General features: G+C 36.5%; 1 protein-coding gene and 1 pseudogene across 2 annotated transcripts in view; both read right to left on the bottom strand.

Moving 5' to 3' along the window:
- Positions 1-6,627: 6,627 nt before the first annotated feature.
- Positions 6,628-8,951, bottom strand: LOC308658171 (ribonucleoside-diphosphate reductase subunit M2-like; annotated as a pseudogene). The gene is made up of 2 exons: positions 8,888-8,951; positions 6,628-7,267 (listed from the first exon to the last, which is right to left on the bottom strand). The product of its transcript is annotated as a ribonucleoside-diphosphate reductase subunit M2-like (transcript).
- Positions 8,952-9,606: 655 nt separating this feature from the next.
- LOC308657570 (killer cell lectin-like receptor subfamily B member 1) overlaps positions 9,607-20,288 on the bottom strand; it is a gene marked incomplete at its 3' end in the record, with an annotated part of 180,681 nt that continues 169,999 nt past the window's right edge. Inside the window, 5 exon segments of the mRNA XM_081309369.1 lie at positions 9,607-9,745; positions 12,439-12,554; positions 12,921-13,028; positions 13,032-13,075; positions 13,704-13,778. Coding sequence (XP_081165495.1) covers positions 9,607-9,745; positions 12,439-12,554; positions 12,921-13,028; positions 13,032-13,075; positions 13,704-13,778 — 482 coding nt within the window.

The following is a 20,288-nucleotide window of genomic DNA, read 5'->3' as shown; positions in this document are numbered from 1 at the left end:
CTTAGTGCAATAACAATATTGACGGACAATGAAATTGAGAATACATTTAATACAAAAAATATACCCAAGACCGGAAGTGAAATAAAATTTCAAAGAAAACAGTATTTACTGCATTCTGAAACAATAATAGGCAGCTCCATAGAAGACAGATGTAGATTCTTGAAAATTACTGTAGTTGTCAATAGTTAAAGAAGAAAATAAGAGCATTCAGTCAGAAAAACAATACAAATGAAAGCATTATTGTCCCATAAAGCATCTTCTAAAATTATCCTATGGATTACCAAAAATTTCCTACAGAGCTTAAACCCTGACATGAAAGAGTTAAAGTTTTGGGTTTTTTGTTTTTTTGTATATTCATTCATTCAGTAATCACTGAGAGTTTACCGTATGCTAGGCATTTTCCTGGTTTTTATTATATATCAGTGAAGAAAGGGGCAACGATAATTGTTATGGACCTACTTCTATGTACATATAAATCCACCTTTCTAATGTTTTTCCACTTTTCTAGCTTGTTTTCTTTACATTAGCTTCCCAAATTTAAATGAAATAGTATATAATAATTGGGTATATTTTTCATGCTTTAAACCTGCAAAGAGTGATGGATAAAAATATATGAACACAAACTTGTGAATAAAAGTTTACCTGGAGAGTAATTTCACTCAGAATTGGCATTATATTTAGTGGTCAAGTACACTCTGGTTTTACAGTATTCTAATTTTTATTTTGAAAGTTCCCTGAGCATGTTGAGAAAGAGTGAAACTGAGTGCAAACTTCAGTTCTATTTCCACGAGTGGACTACCTCCAACATGTTGACAAATCATTCTGTGTTTCTGCTTTACTGTTTGAAAAATAGTGCTTTTGGGAAAACCACTCGTGCCACACTGTTGAGGCTCTAAGCAAGTCACATGTGTGAGGAAAGCCTTGGGACCCAGTCACCACCACATGATAACTTACAGAGATCTCAAGCAAAAAACGCTGACCAGTTCAGTAGATAGATGAAACTAATTATATAACTATTCATTTGTAAAAAATAAAAAAAAATGAGCATCTATTCTGTATGGTAACCATTTATTGATAACAATACAAAGAAGGACCTTATTCTCACAAAACGTACATTTCCCTGGAGAGGCCCTCATAAAAAGATTGGCAGCAGCAACAATAAAAAAATAAGTTAATAAAAATAAACAACTTAAAATTAATGAATAATCCAGTTTCATTTGTTGTAGAGAAAGTAGATATTGAAAAGGGACAAAATGGGTAAACATGTTCTGACTAATATCGTTTTTGTTTTTATTCTGTTTAGCTTGTTTGAAAGGGGAAAAAAGCAGTCACAAAACCAAAACAAAACAAAAATTAAATTAAAAAAATAGGTGAGGTTATAAGGTAACAGAATGGAGTTTATTACAAAAAATCAAATCATATTCCAGAAAAGGAGAAGAAAAAAATAGATTGCATATTTTTAAAAGATATTTAGGGAAAAAATCATTTGAAACTTAACATTTAATTTGAGCCTTCTCCAATTACTAGCACCTGTGGCTGGGCTGATATGGGGAAGGCAGCTCAGCCATCCCTGAGTGGGGGAAAGAATGAAGGGACTGGATGATAGAGAGTCTTAGGTTTATGCATTAAACTGTGAAATCAGAAAATGTGAGGATGTGTGTGGAGAATGATGAAGATTCAGTGACCCTGGACCATGTCTTTAAGTGGAAAGGGTCTCTTTTCCTTTGTAAGAAAAATGGAGTGGTTCCGCCTCCCTCATCTCACACACACACAGAGAAAAAAGCTGAGTAAAACAGAAATTGGTACCAGGAAGCAAAGTTGTTGCCATGAGTAACCTGAACATGTGTTTCAAAAGTCTTTGGAGCTGGTGTGCTACATGTGCAGGGGAGGGGGGATTTTGAATAGTTTAGAAGCATAAGTTGGAAAAGCTTTAGATTGTTGTTAAGTGGAACTTCAATGATTCTGGTGGGAACTCAAAAGACCAAAATACCTATTGGACATATCACAACAACAAAGGCTGGGCTTGTGAGGTTTCAGAGGAGGAAGACTCTATTGGAAATTGGAAAAGAGGCCATTTATATTGTATTTTGTCAAAGACATTATCTACATTGTGTCTGTTTCCTGATGTTTTCTGTGAGTCTGAATTGAAAGGTGATGGACTAACTTATTTGGCAGAGGAAATTTCAAGGTGTCACAGCCTTCAGGTGGTGATATGGATATGGCTGGCAGCTTTTAGCCAAGTTTACTGTGATATCAGAAGCAGAAAGAAGAGCAGCAAGATTTGAAAAACTTCCCATTTGACCAGAAAGGTGTGAGTAAAACTGTGGTTGAAGAAGTTATGGTTGTTAAAGACATTACATTCAGTAAAGAAATTGTGACATTAAAGCAATAGGTATGTGTGCAGCTGCTGAATTTGGTAGGTCAGACCCAATAGACAATGAAGACACTCTTTAAACAAGATAGCATTTATTTTAGGAACAATATGGAAGCAAGAGCAAAAAAAAGCAAAAGTGGTAGGCAAGAGAGGAAGAGCTGAAAATACACCATTATTTCAGGGGAAACAGCCACCCCTGAAGTCATGCAGCTGAGGAGTCCTGGGCAGCTCTTTAGGTCCTGACTGGGAAGTCCTGGGCAGAGTGGCTTTTCCATGGGTGAAGCTCCAAAGTCTATTCCTCCTTAAATACAAGGTAGAACAAAGAAAGCTCTGTTCTAACAACCTGCAGGACCCAGTGATCTGCTCAAGGACACTTATCCCCCACAGCCTGGCCAGCTGCTGGAAGGGAGGGAGTGACAGCCTTGAGAGAAGTGGACAACTCAGAGTGCTCAAGAGTGAGCCAAACCCACCCAGAAGGCTGCCTTCTTTAGATGTTCCATCAAGGGTGTGCAAAGGTCATGGCTGGCACATGGAGAGGGAAGGTCTTTCATATGTTCCTTAGTCCTTTAGAAATGCTGAAGACTTTATCCAGAGAAAGTTGGCTTAAGAGCAGCTCAGGAATTGGTATGACCAGACCCATTTCAGGCTCAAGGGAGTAAAGGTAAAAAATTCTTTGGAAAGAGACCAGTGGGGCACCCTGTTTACACAGGGAACTCAGGAAGCTGTTTCACTGGGTTCAGTTGCTCAGACGCTCAGAGGTTCCTGTAGCCATGGTCCCAGGAGGCTTAGCTACTGACTCCTGCTTGAGGTGATGGCAGATCTTGGCATCAACCTCATGGTGCTTGTAAGCACAAACGAAGGCCATGGGAGCAGCCCTCACAGAACAGCAATGCCTTTTACTTGGCGGTCAGGCGTCAGAAGGGCTCACTTTCTGGGTAGAAAATGGCCTCTGGTTATAGGAGAGGTCTGGGTTCTATAGGTTACACTGAAAGGTGAGTTAATCATTGGAGACGTTGTCAGAATGTGTCAGTTTGGGTGTTCAGGAAAAAAATTGAAACTTGTTTTTACTGGAAAAGGATGGAGGGTCTCAGGGGTCATTATATTGTAAAGAATCAATGTTTAACCCGGGACTGCCATTTTAGGATTGATGTGTGTGTCCTTCTCAGATATTGTCTTGTCACTGGGAAAGGATTTATTGGGGAAGGATCAATGTTTTTGCCTTCTTCCTCCCTTCCTACTCCCAGGTCACATTGTCTTGGGTTATTATTTTCCATATCCTTCAGTGCTGGTTTTCCAGGAAGGCATGGTGCTGGAGTTACAGGGTCTTGGAGGCTTCTACTAAGATTTCAAAGGAAGGTCAGGGAGATAAACAAATTGCAACAGGTTAGAAGTCCCTACAGGACTGCCCCAGAAATGGTAGTGCCTGAGGATATAGCAAGAAAGCCAAAGCTGCACTGGAGAGCCCTGGATTAAGAGATGCCATTAACATGGGGTATCTTTGGAAGAAAGCTGTAGGAATTGAGCAGAAACAAGCCTAGAGAGAGGTCATGTGGCCTGCAACCAGCAAGGCCTCAGGGGCAAGGATCACCATGCTCTGTGCCCCAGATGCTGGGGGAGAAATTCCAGGACTTGTTTGCCCTGCTGGGTTTCAGTCTTTCTTTGGTTCCATTCCTTCTTTCTATATTCTTATTTCTTTGTTATATAATGAAAATATCTAGTGTGTGCCCTTATATATTGGCTATATGTAATTTGCTTTTGGTGTTTTACAGAGGCTCATGGTAGGAGTTTACCTTGAGGCTCAAGAGACTTTGGGTTTGGATGCTTGAGTAATGGTGGAGCTCTTAAGATTATGAGAACACTTGGAAATAGATTAAATGCATTTTTCCAGGGATGGGGGTACCAGGGATTAACTCTGGGGCACTCAACCACTGAGCCACATTCCCAGCTCTGTTTTTGTATTTTATTTAGAGACAGGCCTTGCCATTGCTGAGATTGGCTTTGAACTCACAATATTCCTGCCTCAGCCTCTCAAGCCACTGGGATTACAGGCATGCACCACCATGTATTTTGAATTGTGAGATGGGCATGAGCTTTTGGGGGACAGGGGTAGAATGTTATGGTTCTTATATGTGGCCTCATGTGTGCGATAATGCAAGAACATTCAGAGGTGAAATGATTGGGTTAAGAGAGTTTTTAATCTAGTCAGTGTAATAATCCACAGATATGGATTAACTGAGCCATAACTGTAGGCAGATAGGAAGTGGTTGGAGGAGGTAGGTCACTGGGGACTGCCTTCAGGGCTTATATTTTGTCCCTGGTGAGTAGAGTGCTCTCTCTCTCCTTCCTGGTTGCCCTGTCTTGAGCAGCTTTCCTCCTCCACAGTTCTGCCTCTCCTCAGACCCAGAGCAATGGAGGTGGCCATCTAGGAACCCAGACCTCTGAGACCATGAGTGCCAAATAAAACTTTCCTCCTCTGAAATTGTTCTTGTCAGGTCTTTTGGTCATAGCGGTGGAAAAGCTGACTAAAATAAAGGGATAGCAAAAAGTAGATGAAATTTTGAGATCAGATGGAAGTCCACAAATAGAAGTAATTGTTGCTTCTGGATTAATTAGATTTAGTGTGGAAATCTGTACAGAGGAGAGGAGGTAGCTTCAGGGTTTGGCCACTAGGGGTCATTAGTCAAGGTTTTAACATATATTTAGAAAGTGAAAGTCTATTCTTTGGCTTTGGCCCATAGATGTTCATTGATTAACTTCTCTCTCTCTCTCTCTCTCTCTCTCTCTCTCTCTCTCTCTCTCTCTCTCTCAACAATATAACCCGAATTTATTAACTTTAAGCAACAATATTTTAAGATACAAGAATCTCATATTATAGGAATTCAAAGACTATACAATAAAAGGAAACTGACAAACGGTCAGCTAATACACAACCCAATTAACAAACAGGGCCAAAGATCAATACAAGTCATGCACCATCTTCTGTGTAACACCTTGGGTTTTTTTATTCCAGAGGTAGATTTATCTAAACTGGCTGTTAACTATACCTCTACCTGAAATTAACATTTGAATGGAACATGTTTTAATAGAACCTACCAACACTGATTTCCTACTGGTTAAAGAATTCACCAGGTGATGCTCATATTTAGGCAAATGTTAGAATAGTTAGAACAATGTCTTCAAGATAATACTGGGTGATTTTTCCCACAAAACAAATAAAACCTAAATAGACATAGAGTAAAACATATTTGCTAATTAAAGAGTCAGGTAAAATGATCAAGTCTCAACAGTACCTATTTACAAAGTTAGAAATAAATACAACATCTAGGAGAGCCCATTTTATTTCTGGTTTCACCACTATTAATAGAAAAGCTGAGACAGGTCACTTTGTCTAAGGTTGACCTGAAAAGTCATAATAGCATCTTAAATCCAAAGACCCTTTAAGTCTTTTCATGCCAAGTAGAAATTGAGGAAAGTACAATCTGAAAAACAATGATACTGTTCCTCACATGTCACTGGGTCACTAGTAGTCACCCAAATCACATCTCAATTCCCAGTGACTTAAGTTAGAAGCCCCTTGCCCTGAAAGACATCATTCTTGAGCAAGACATGCTGACACCCTATCTGGGGTTCAGAATAAAATACACAAATTGTCTTCTACTGGCACCAGCTGGCTAAAGTCTGCATATGCACAGGACTGACTTAAAAATCTATTAAATACTTCAGTTCATTAAAGAAAACAAAATCTAAATTACATATGAGTCAACAGAAGTTTAACTTTAGTTGTTTAGTGAATTTTGAATTGGCCATTAGTGGTAAATACAACACTTTGCATTTGTTGTAGAAACCAAACTAAACAGGCTTTTCCCTTGACAATACAATGATCATTTGTGTGTAAAGTGCCAGTTTTATTTACAAACTAGTTAAGTAAGCTTTAAAGTTTTCTTTGTAGCAGTGAGATTGACACCTTAACTGTCTGGTGGCTGTCACTGATGTTCAATCCTGCTGGGGCAGGCTTGCTTGAGGGTCCCTCACTTGGAAGCCGGGATCGTCATCATTAGTGCTTTGAAGCTGGACAGCTGCTTGCAAAAGCCAACAAGGATTCTGAGGTAGCTGCACAATTTTTTAGATGCCATTAATCAACGTGTGGACAATGGTGTAGCTGGTGGATTCATTTTAGCTGATTTGGGGGGATGGGGGGTAGGTGATAAGGGAGGGGGGAAAATCAGCCAAATAAAAGCACATCCTCTGTTCATTTAAAAGTCAGCATTCAAGGTAAAAGAATTATCTGTTGGATTCCACATCACTCCCATTCTCTGATACTCGCCTACTCCCTTCTCAAAGAAGTTAGTCTTCCCTTCTAGTGAAATATTCTCCATAAAGTCAAATGGATTTTCTACTTTGAAAACCTTGTTAAAGCCCAGCTCCAGCATAAGCCTATCTGCCACAAATTCAATGTACTGCTTCATCAAAGTGCAATTCATCCCTATTAGCTTCTCAGGCAAGGCTTCTGTGAGCAACTCCTGTTCTATCCTGAAGGCATTGATAATTGTTTCTTTTACTCTCTGCTCTGATGGTTTGTGCAGCAGGTGTTTGAGCATCAGGCAGGCAAAGTCACAGTGTAAACCCTCATCTCTGCTAATAAGTTCATTGGAAAATGTGAGGCCATGCATTAGTCCTCGTTTCTTGAGCCAGAAAAGAAGATTCCCTCCACAGCAGCAAAGGCTACAACACGTTCTCCATAGGTAGCCTCTTTGTCCCCAATCCAACGCAAGGCCCAATTGGCTTTCTTCTTCACACAAGGCATTGTTTCAATGGCATTGAAGAGAAATTCCCTTTCTTTGGAGTCTTTAATGTAAGTGTCAATAAGGAGAGCATGGTAAGGCGGTAGCAGACCTGGAGACAGCAGTGACCGAAGTGGCTAAGCAGGACCCCGAGCCTTCCCTTATCTCCTCCACCTTCAATCTACCAGCCTTTATGATTATGTTTAGTGCATCTCAGATTTTTCTTTTATATCAAAGAGTGGAACTGCTGGATCATTTGGTTGTTCAATTTTTAATATTTTTTTAGGAAACTCCATACCATTTCTTATGAAGGCTATATCAGTTTTCATTCCCACCAACACTGTAAATTGTTCCCTTGAGTGCCATACTAAGTGTCTCTTATCATTGAGACTTAGAGTTCCAATTCATTTCAATGAACATTTACTCAAATACTGCAGCCAAATATTTTCTCCTAATGGTTTTTAAACCTACTTAGAGATGGTTGGACATGAAAGTACTGTAGATTTTACTTCATTTATAGTTTGAGTTTTACTTCCTTTATTGTTTGAGGGGATCACAGCAGTATAGTATCCAATATTAATTTAGTTAATTATTTCACACTGAAATAGAAATGACAGTGATAGGTTACTTAACTTCTTAGGTTAGCTTCACTGGAAAACTTTTTTTTTTTTAAAGAGAGAGTGAGAGAGGAGGGAGAGAGAGAGGGAGAATTTTTAATATTTATTTTTTAGTTCTCGGCGGACACAACATCTTTATTGGTATGTGGTGCTGAGGATCGGACCCGGGCCGCACGCATGCCAGGCGAGTGCGCTACTGCTTGAGCCACATCCCCAGCCCCTGGAAAACTTTCTTATAGATATACGCCTTAGATCCATTTGCCTTTAGTCCTAAGAAGGGATTAAAAAGGTCAATGTGTGGAATAAATTCTGAACTAAATGAATGGACTTACAGAGTCTTATCCTGAATCATTTTAGAATGTTATTATGATCACCTTTCCAAGAGGTGTGATTGCACACTGTCAGTTATGGAAACATTTCTTCAGATTTCTATTCTGTTAGTGTCATTACAGGTCTTATTCCAGAGGTGTCATAAACTTTAAAATATCACTATTATTATGTGCTGTTTTGTTTTATAATGATTTTTCACTTAAGATATTTTCCTAAATAATTTTTTCCCATGTAATTTTCATAAGATAAATTATACTTAGATTTTAACATACTTATGACATGTCAAAACATATTAATAAGTATTATAAATTTTCAATCTTGGGAAATAAAATCAAGATATTTTGGTCATTATACTACTTGAATTTATATAATTCAATTTGGCATTGAATGTTCAGGGTAAGAATATGTCTACTTTTACAGAAGTTTTATTAATTTATAGTAAATTCAATATCATTACTTGTCTCCATAGGAAAATGTGCATATTTTTAGAAAAGTGAACATTCAAGGGATCTAAAAAAATAAACAATTCTTTGTGGTTTTACTTTAATTCACCCAACTGAAGAGCTGAAGAAAACATGTCATTTATTTTTGTATTAGAATAATGAAAGATATGATTACATTTGGGGTATAGTTTGTGAGCCATATAAAGAAGGAGATGTGGAAGAAAGGAAGTGTTTAGAAAATTAAAATGGGAAGGCCTGTGGGAGGGTGAGAAGAGCCAAAAACTGTATTAGTCCACTTTCTGTGCTATAACAACACGAAGAGGAAAAGAAGTTATTTCTCACGGTTCTGAAGGCTGAGAATTCCGATACCAAGGTGCCAGCACTTGGTGAGGGCTTCTTGCTGCATCATGACATGGTGGTGGGCACCACATGGAGAGAGCTCACTTTCCTAACAACCACTCCCATGGTAACAGAATTAAGCTAATTGGTGATGGTGGAGCCTGCATGGGTTAATCTCTTAAGGGGCTTACCTTTGAATACTGTTGCAATGACAATTAAATTTCAGCAAGAGTTTTGAAGGGGACATCCAGACTATAGTGGACCCCTTCCCAGACCCCTTTATTTACAGATCTGGTGTCAGAGTTAAGAGAAAGGATTTTCATCATGTTCTTCCACAACTCAGTTGTGTGATATAGTACAGAATAAGACAGACTATGAGAGTTGCACAGGACTTTAGGAATCATTTACTACACCTCATCTGAGCTGAGGCTTAGAGGGATTAGCAAAGGCCACACTTTCTCTTCAGGATTAAAATTCACTTCCTTTCAGCTGTCCTGGTCTGCTTTCCATAGAATATCACTGTCTCTTAAAATGATATGTCTGTGTCTTTTTTCTTCACTTACAGAATTCATGGATTGGACATTCTGTAAGATTCCCTATAGTTTAAGAATTCTCTGCAGTTGTTCACTTTATGCCTCTAAATCTACAGTTTGTACAATACACAGAATTAAAATCACAGATATCTGTAATGGAAAGTAGAGAAATTGAGATGGGCTTCATAGTCAAGATACTTTATTTCTGACAGGTTTTAGTTTCTTTTCACAGATCCATTTGTTTTCTGAATTACAGATCTCAGAAAATACCTTCATCTTTGAGATAGCAGCACAGCTGTTTTCTTTATTTTCACCAAAAATTTTTAATCTGAGGAGAAAAAGAAAAACCTCTCTTACTGTTTGGGATTTTCTCAAACATAATGATTTAAAATTTTAAGATAAAGTTAATATAAATCTCTGGAACTTCATCTTCACTTGGAAAAAAACCTTCTAAGAAGAAACTTGAGAAAAAACACAGATATATATATATATATATATATATATATATATATATATATATATATAGAGAGAGAGAGAGAGAGAGAGAGAGAGAGAGAATCTTTGTTAACTGGGAATTAAACCTCCCAATTCTATAGTACATTCTATGAAGTCTCTTGACTTCACTGATCCTCAGTTTTCTTAAATAAATGGGTTCTAACAACATGTTTGGGTGAGGCACTGGGATGAAACATAAATGTATGACAATGCTAAAACAAAAGTCTGTTTGGTAACTGTGACCTGATGAAGAAAGACTATGTAAGGTCTATAGAAGTGGATGCAGGGGAATGGAGATGCAGTTCATGTGCATGTAGTCAGGGTTCCTTTCATCCTCATTCCAAGCAGAGGTTGGTGGGTATCTGCTTCAACCTACTTTAGTTCCAACAACAATGGATATTGTGGTTTATTGTAGGTGGGGATGAGAATAACATTTGAACAATGGGAAGGGCTAATATGGGGTTGGCTGCAAGGGAGAGGTGAATTTAAGGCTCACTTATGTTTGTCTCAAACAGACGGTGGTAGAGGCAGTGGTCAGGGCTCCATCATGGCTTTTGTTTTTCTCCTTTGTTTCTCTTCTTCATGTTCCCTTTGGGCCTGAGCAGCTAATCTGATTTATTCCAGTGCCAGCTTTCTGGTCAAACCGTGAACTTTCCTTAACTGGACTGTTGGAAACATGCCCTAGATTTTATGTCCCACATCCTTCAAAGTGTTTCTTCAATTTGGGGGGTAATTTCTTTAAGGCCAATCTGGCCAAGTCAATGACTCTCTTTCAAAAGGTCCTCAATGGCTTGCGGTCCTTCCCTAACCAGATGTCTGATGAATTCTCAGACATTACCTTCTTTAATTCCCAAATAATTCTATGGAAATATATTATCCTCTCCTTTCTTTCCCTTTATTTGAAAACAAGGTTCTGGAAAGTTGAAATCAATTCAGAATTTAACTGAATCCCCTTTTAGTGTACCATGACGGCTTCTAAGGTGGACCTGATGACTACATCTCAAAGCCTCCAATTTTATCCTCAGGCTAAAGTAGGAGGCTCAAATGAATTTAATCCATCCACTGCATATATTTCTTCACAAACACTTACATGTTTTCAATTCTTATTTTTACTAAGGCTACAATGAAATAAGCCTTTTACATCATAGCCCAGTTAAAACACACACACACACACACACACACACACACACACACACACTAACTATATTTAATGAATCTAAATCAATCCTTACTATGTATAAAAAGATAAATAATGAAGTCAAATTTAATATATTTTTAAATGGACTTTAACTTCTAAACTACATTCCCATAACTTTTAATTTATTTTGAGACAGGGTCTTGTATGTTGCTGAGTCTGGCCTTGAACTTTCTCAGCTTCCCAAGTAACATGGATAACAGGTGTGTGCCAGCATACCCAACTCAAACTTAATTTCAATATAAATAAAGTATAGAAAAAAAAATTCTCAGAAAACATTATGAAAAATCAGCATAGATTTGATTATATATTTTCTTTTTCAAAGTGGGTTAAATTATTTTTGAATAATCTTCATTTTAAAATCTAATATTCAAAAAATGTTTTACAAGATGGGCTCTATAATGTCAAAATTTGCCAATTAAGCCAACCAATCTTTTTAATGTTTAATATTGTCCATAATTAATACATTAGCACTGTATTTTACATAAACCTGAATGATTAAAAAATACATTTTAAGTCTGAAAGTATGCAAATTTAATAAAATTGTTCAAGATCCACTAAACTAACACTCAATATCATCTCTTGAGAAAAACTCATTGGATGTTCCTTACAGAAACTTGTTTGGATCCCTACGTGCTTTTGCTTGTGAAAGAAAAGAATACTCTGCTCTTTGCTATACAACTATCCATGAATTCTGTTAAAAACATGTATTTAACACTGAAGGCTCTCTTGACAATGTTATTCAATAAAAAATGAGAAAATAACAATTGGCTTCTTTGTGGTTTATGCATATATTATCACATTCCCCAAAATAACTGTCTAAATATACTATATACTATATAATATAATATAATATATAATATAATATAATATAATGTTTCCCTCAATGCAGGTAGTCCCTGTCCTGCATCTAAGTTCCATACTCTGATATTTATTATTTTTTCCTTTATGTCTTTTATTTTTTCTATGTTGGTTGGGACCTACTGAATTGGATCATGATCCACTATGATGCTTTTCCATCACAATTTAAAAAATACTGCTTTGTAAATTCTATGTGCCAATAGTATCCCTCCCAAAGAGTTAGTCCTTGTCCTTTAACACTCCATTGAAGATGCAAACATGTTCTTATAAAGGGTTGGTGTCTTTTCATACATACTATTTTCCAATCAACTTTGGAGTTATTCATCTTCCCAGCCTATTTTGAACCTATGGAGAATGTCTAAGCCAAATTAAAACTATAAAATTCAGTCTTCAATATTCATTAATGTTACTACTTTCCAATGTGAACCTGATGTGAACTACATATTCAAATGAGCTCACCTAATACTCACATGTCATGATTTAATAAAGAGCCATTTATCCATTTCCACTTCTTCTCTGATAATGTAAAATTTAGTCCAATCCAATACAGATTTCCTTCATTCTTTATCAGGTTCTGTATGAATCCCTATAATTGAAACAAAATATGTAACTTAATATTGAACCTGCTTATCTAACCATGATTTATATTCTTCTCATCCCCTAAAATCTAGTTCAAGGATCACCTCCTCTCTGAAGTCTTTCCTAATTCCCCAACTCCCCAATGAGTTATTTCTTCCTTCTTTGTGATATTTCTCTCTACATATTTCTATTTATTTTGAATTTATTATATTATATTAGATTGTTATATGACTGTTCAGTCTCCCAAATTATGAGATTCTTGAAGTCAAAGTTTCTACTTGCATTACACAGAAACTTTGGCTGAAGTCCAGCTGTCTTGATGCAGTCTTTAAAATGTGTTAAGTTATATAAAGAATTTTAATTAACAATTTACCAATTCTTCCTGATCTTGGATGAGCAGCAAACTGGATTCTCCTTGGGAGCAGTCAGCTAAACTGTCATTCCAAGTTCTGGAAGAAGTAGAAATAGTGAAGCATTTATCTTAGAGCTGAAGCCAATGTTTAGGGCATTGTAACTGACGTGGTGTCTCTATAGTAAAAACAAAGAAGAAATAAATAAGTATTGTATTTCTAATCTGTCCCTGCTGCACCCCAAACAGCACATATATGCGTTGTTATAAATACTCAGAAGTCTTTGATTATGACTATTACCATCTAAGGGTGCTGGGTTTGTTGTTTCTGTTCAGCAAAGAATTGAAGAACAGGACACAGAGGTAGCAAACAAGAAGTAGATTTATTACAAAAGCCACAGAGATACAGAGATAGACTTCTCCAAAGAGAAGGGGTCCCAGAGCGGGGAAGAATCTGGTGGGGGAGTTTTTGCCTGTTCTTTTTTTTTAACAGAGAGAGAGAATTTTTTAATATTTATTTTTAATTTTTTCGGTCGACACAACTTCTTTATTTTATTTTATGTGGTGCTGAGGATCGAATCCAGAGCCCTGCACATGCCAGGTGAGCGTGCCACCACTTGAGCCACATCCCCAGCCCTTTGCCTGTTCTTTTTATGGTTTCTGGAATGTCCTCCTTTCCTTATCTCTTCCCCATCCACACACACTCCTCACTGTTATCAATTGGTGCTCCCTTTGTCCATGCATCTGTTTTAGTTTTACCCTTGATTATTAGCTGTTATTCTTGGGAAATTCAAGGCACAATATTACCTGTTGTATAATTCCTCTTCTCTTGAATATCCACACTGCTCTTTTCCATTGGTGATTTTTGTGTTAAGGATATCACTAGTAAATAAAGGGAAAATACATTAAGAGGGTAGATACCCAAATCTGTGGTGGAATGATTATGTCATCACTTTAAGGAAACTAGGTTATTTCAACAAACTAATGTGAACAGATGAAACCAATTGCATTGTGGTAACCAAGTGTTCTAGTTTGGAGACAGCATACATAAATAAACAAGATAAAAACACAGAACAAGTGAACTCCTGCAGATATTAGGTTCCATATTATCTACTAGATAAGTCTGCTTAAGGGAATTACTTAAAACTGTTAAATTGCTTATACTGTCGCCTGAACTCTCTCATCTTCAGAATGAGTGTAATTGTGCTATTTCCAAGGGAGGGCTTGTCTGCTGCCATCTGGAATTAAGTAGGTACTTAATAAAAGGTACATAATCAGAATTTTTAATTTTCTTTGTTATCACAATCTTTGGGTCACAACCGTTATTGGAGCACAATTATGGGGTAATATACATAATCATGCTCAGAATAATTAGAAAGAGAAGTGTGAAATAAATGTCAAGTTTCCAATGTGAACATGAGCTAAATGGGCAAAGCGTTGTCTTGTAAATTTTCATTTTGTTCATCTTTCAATGAATTTACAATAGCCAAATAATGATAAGATACACCTATATTTATGATGGAGATAGAGTAGATATTCTGAAGCAAATACCTTGCTTCACTTACCTAGAACACTCAACCCAATCACACTCAAGAGAAGAATTATCCCAGCACAGCCAAATTTCCAAGCCAGTTGGTGCCAAGGTGCAACCTGAGAGACATCTGGAAATTAAAACAAACAAACAAACAAGCAAACAAAAAAAAAACTTGGCAAATTAGGTTGAGGACATCTGGCACAAAAATCAAAAGTGGTGCTTTGTATAATCCAACATATAAACTATGAGATATAAGTTGAGTATTTGGGGCAGGAAAGAACCGTTATCAACCATCTTCAAAGTAGCATTACACAGGATAGATTCTTAGATCTGACTGAGTTTGCTCATTGATAAAACAGGAAGACTTGCACATATTTTCTATATAAAGGATTAGTATAAGAATCAAATATGATAGATGTGAAGACATTTTGAAAATTTCCAGGCGCTATACAAAAATAAATTGCATATGCTATTGTAGCCAGTAAGTCAAAGCATTCTAAGGAGAACATTTACTTTTTAGTTGTAGTTGAACACAATACCTGTAGTTTATTTATTTTTTTTTAATATGGTGCTGAGGATTGAACCCAGGACCTTGCACATGCTAGGTGAGCACTCTACTGCTAAGTCACAACTGTAGCCCTCAAAATATAGTTTCTGAGGCTCCATTTAGTGCCAAGTACTATGTTAGGTACTGATGATATACAATAATTCCATTCTGCTTTACTGTTCTAGAATAGTCATCTCCAAATCTTTCCAAACGTATGACATTCAGGGAAGAATATTTTGTTAGTGAGGACATTATTTTCAGTATTTCAACTCCAGTAGTCCCCCTTGTCTGAGGGAATATTTTAAGCCCCTTCAAGGATGTCTGAAACTATGAACAGTAACAAGATCTCTATTCACTGTCTTTTACACACACACACTTTTCCATGTTAACCAAGCACTCACCACACATTATGGCTGTAACTTTTGCTGTTTAAAATGAGAAAGCAAAACCAGCTGAATTTCTCTTTCCTTCTTCACAATTTCATGGGTAGAAGATTTGTTATTACACAGATCAGCAACCTCAGAATAAGATATTTGTTCTTGCCTTAATTAGAGGGCTTTCACAATACCATTTATAAGAAGCTCTTTATGGCTTGTCTTTAGTACAACTGAATTGTTCACACCACTACTTCTGCATCTGGGGGCCACAATTCAGATAAGGGTAATTTGAACACCAGAACTGTGACTAACAGGTGGGTCACAAAGGTGTGATTCATTCCCAGGGGAAGGATGGTATAAGATTTCATCCTGCTACTGAGAACAACATGCAGTTTAAAACATGAATTGTTTATGTCTGGAATTTTCTATTTAACATTTTTAGACCAATGTTGACCATAGAAAACTGAAACTGCAGAAAGCAAATCTACAGATAAGGAGAGACTGTAGTTGTTAAATGTAAATTGTACTTATGCCTAAAACATTGCATGGTCTAAACAAAATACCTGACATCTTTGTTTTTCTTAGTAATCATATCAATAACTATATAATATCTCATGTTTATCAGACATTGAGATTATGTTAATTAATTTATGAAATGTGATTATAAATTAATCTAATGTCAATTTATTTTGCTTCAAGACAATGTTGAAAACAGGGATTTCATAGGGAAAAACAATAAAGAGGGGCTTATTTAAAAAATACAAATATAGAGAAACACTGGGATACAGCTTCCCAAGTTAAATCAAGTTAGCAGGAAATAATTCTGATAGTTTCTGTCTAAGCTATTCTGTTCAAACTTAGACTTAAATACCTCATTTATGTGATTTAATTTTAAGATCTCCTCATTTTGATTTATAATGTATTTCATAAGTTCCTTTATATATTGCTTTTAAAAATTATTATTGGGACCAAGATCACTAGAAGTAAAGGTTTCTAATTTATCTTTAGCTGTCAACATATACATTTTCTATTTTTCTAATATTTCTTAGTGTAGATGATTACCTGCTTTGAGTTAAATGTTAAAAAATTTCAACATCCAATATGTATAATACTGTCTTTTGTTCTCATTACATTACATATTCCAAAAAGCCCTATATGGCAAGTTCTACTTTTTTTTTTTTTAAATACTGCCACTGGGGGAAATTGAGTTGTATAACTCAGATTGCACACAAACACTAATGATCTCTCCTATTAAAGTTATGACATTCACACACATGAGTTAGCTTTTTTTAAAATGTTCTCAAAGAAACAGAATTTAGTACAATTGTCCCCCTTATCCTTGGGTTTCATATTTGCACATTCAAATAACTACAGATCAAAAATATTCACAGGCAATGGGCTGGGGATGTGGCTCAAGCGGTAGCATGCTCGCCTGGCATGCATGCGGCCGGGTTTCATCCTCAGCACCACATACTGAAAGACCTAAGCAATCTCATTCTGCTTGGGATCTCATTTTGCTCTGAAACTTAACCTCTGACCTACTGTAGTCCTAAAGTCAGGAAAACACTACAGAAAAGCCACAGATGGTGATCACCTAAGATAGGCCAAGATAACCACGTATCTGAAATTCCAGATGGCCCCCACCTAAGTGTGGTGACCAGTATCTAAACTAGAAGCCCTGCAGTTTGTCATGTACTCCCCTTGCTACATCCTCACAATTTAAACCAATCAGTTCAAATGAATCCCCCTCTTGTAGTGACCAATCACCCCTACCCAACTTGTTCCCACCAGTGAATGTGCTAATCATGTTTTAGAGTTGTTATTTGATTTTTCCCGCGGTGTGTAATGATTTGCTAGGAGATGCTATGATGTATGTGGGGGTCCCTGCCTTCTCCAAAGAATGTGTAAAACTGCGGCAAACCCTGAGCTCGGGGCCTCTTAGCGTCACCTGTTGCTGTGAGCTAGCTCGCAATAAACACCTCTTTGCTGCTTACATGGATACAAAGATGTTGTGTCTGACAAATACTAAAAAATAAATATTAAAATTCTCTCTCTCTTCTTCTCTCTCTCACTCTCTCTTTAAAAAAAAAAATTCACAGGCAAAACACATTGCACCCATTCTGGAAATATATATCTGTTTTTTCCTTGTCATTATTCCCTAAACAATGCACCTTAGCAACTATTTAAATAGTGTTTAAATTATCTTAGTTACTGTAAGTAATCTGATATAACTTAAGCATGCAAGAATATGCACATAAGATGTATACAAATACTATAACATTTTAAATGTGATTTGAGCATCCATAGATTTTGGTATATACAGGGATTCTCATATCAGTCCTCTGTGGATGCTGAGGAAGGGTTGTAGAGTAAAATATGACAAAGGAATGCTATGGAAGGAAACATTACATTAGACTCAAAGAATTGGAATGTAAGTTATCATCTGGCACTATTTGGCACCTGTTGAATAAGTGGAGGTGGGGACTGGAGTAGACAACTGGAGGAGACTCCAAGGCCCCAGAGCCAGTACTGGTCTAGAATTTCTAATAAAAGCTATTGTGACCCAGAGTGACTCAACCCAGTGAATAAGCCTAAAATAGCACTAGGATGGATTTCCTTCTTGTTTTATATAAGTATAGTATTTTACATTTCTGTCTTTTTTTCTTCCTTACACATCTCTCCTTGGAATTCCAAGTTTGTTTGCAAAATGAAGAAAATTTCATACAGTCATTACACTAATGTTTATCACCTTAGTCTAGAATTGATTAAGAACAAAGTTTTTTTCCCAAATCTAGCAGACCTGAGATGTGAGACAATATGTTCAATCTTCATAAACCATAAATTTTCTCACTTGTAAAATTGGATAATACCTACATCATAGGTTTTGTAGAAAATTATATAAAATAATTCTAAAATTCTAAGTCTAGAGTCCGGGAAATGGTAACTATTCAATCAATAGTAGTTTTTTGTTTTGTCTAAAAATTAGGGCAACTTAAGTGACTTTTAAATTGTGTTATTCATTCATGCTAAAATTTATGAAATCAAGTGGAGTATCTTATTCCTGCTCTCTGGTAGTAAGAGTTTCTGCTGAGATTAAATTTAATGAAGTTACAGCTGAGCATTGGAAGAGGCCAGGTGAACTTTAGTTACCTGAAGGTACCTGCTTAGGGCTAATTTGTATTTGGTATAAGCAGTATATTATATCATATCCATGTTCAAAACTTTTAAATAGCTTTCCATCTAGCAGACCTGAGTATACAAAATGGTTTGAAAATCCCTCTTCAATCTGGGTCAGCATTACCTGATTTTCTCTCCATCTGCTCACACATGCTGCCTGCATATTTCTCCTACTTTCCTATTTTCATCCCAAGTTTTCTTCATTTGCTCATCCAACTTCTTGGAAGGCTTTTGTCCCAGAGCATGGCTTTGTCCCTCACTTTCCTCAGATCTTGACTTCCATATCATCTTCTAGTGCAGGTTGTTAATAATTTTTGTGTTTTCTGTGACACCATCTCAAAAACCTAAATACTAATTTGCACTTGAAACTTTTTTTCTCACTAGCACTTAACACCATCAAGTCTTCTACACAGACTTTGGCTTTTGTTTATTGTTTGCATACCTCCAGGGTAATAGAAATGGTGTGCAGCAAAAAAAAGTATTTATCTTGTTTTCTTCCCTGTCCTTAGTGTTTAGAGCATTCTTGGCATGTGCAGATGCTTCTTTGTGAATGAATAAATAACCTCTAGAGGCAATTTCCATAACTTTTACCCTTTTTTCTGATACATAAAGCCTTTTTGGCCACTTGACCACAAGTGAAACAGGTCATTGCTCACCTCTCCCTTTCTGGTTTCCAAAATGTTCTTCAGCAGAAGATTCAGACAGATGTTTTCAAATGCCTCTAAGCTCCAAAAATGTAAGCTAATTAGGAATATTAACCAATTCACTCATCCATATTTAGCATGAAACATATTATAGATCACACCTAAAAATAAACCCCTCCTGAGAATTCACACCTTGAGAATTTATCTAGCCTGTGTTAAATTCATTTGAGCTCCTAATTGCATAAATGAATATTTTATTGCAAAATATATCAGAATTTAAGAATATTTTGATCTTGTCACTACAAAATATAAGGAGGGATTATACACACATAATGTGATCAAAGCTAAAGAATTCAAATGGTAACTATCACAAGTAATCCTTGGCTTTCTAATGCAATGAAATAAAGTCAAGTATCTCAAGGAATAATAAAGACAAGTTTCTTACCAAGAAACTTATTTTGATACTGATCTTGGCCAAGTTAACTGCAGGAGCTGGCATATATAGAAATGTGGAGCTTAAATATAAACAATATCATTCTTGATGTGAAAAAGTATAAAAGAGGCCAGTAGATGGCCACAAAAATAAGAGGAGCAAAGAAATAATTTTGAACAAGAATGTAAAAATACAAAAGCCAGCAAATGATAATTATGAGTCAAGAGAATGAACTTCAAGCTGTAAAATACACAAGAAAGGAAGGACATCAGAAGATGGCACACTAAGAAGTTAGGAGACCTTCTTCCCCCAGAGACACTGCATTGGCACTATATAGACAAGAAGACCTCTGTGAGAAGTCTAAAGACTGGTTGGGAAGTTACAACACCAGCCTATCATAAAAATCAAGAAGAGATTACAAAGAAAATAGCACAGAAACTTAAGACAGCCACCCAAACTGTGGGATAAGAAAACCTCTTTTCTTTATATTTTCCCCAACCTCAGTTTTTTCACCATAGGAACCAAAAATGAATCAATACAGATGATATATCCAAAGTGCTGAAAAACAAATTAATGTCAAACAAGAATACTGTGTTCAGCAAACTACCCCTCAAAATAAAGGAGAAATTAAGACTTTTTCAAATACACAGAATCAGAGAGAGAGTTCATTATTACTAGAC

This window comes from Spermophilus citellus (assembly GCF_964194105.1).
Source record: "Spermophilus citellus genome assembly, chromosome: 10".
Taxonomy (NCBI): domain Eukaryota; kingdom Metazoa; phylum Chordata; class Mammalia; order Rodentia; family Sciuridae; genus Spermophilus; species Spermophilus citellus.
This window is presented reverse-complemented; position numbering and strand designations above follow the sequence as displayed.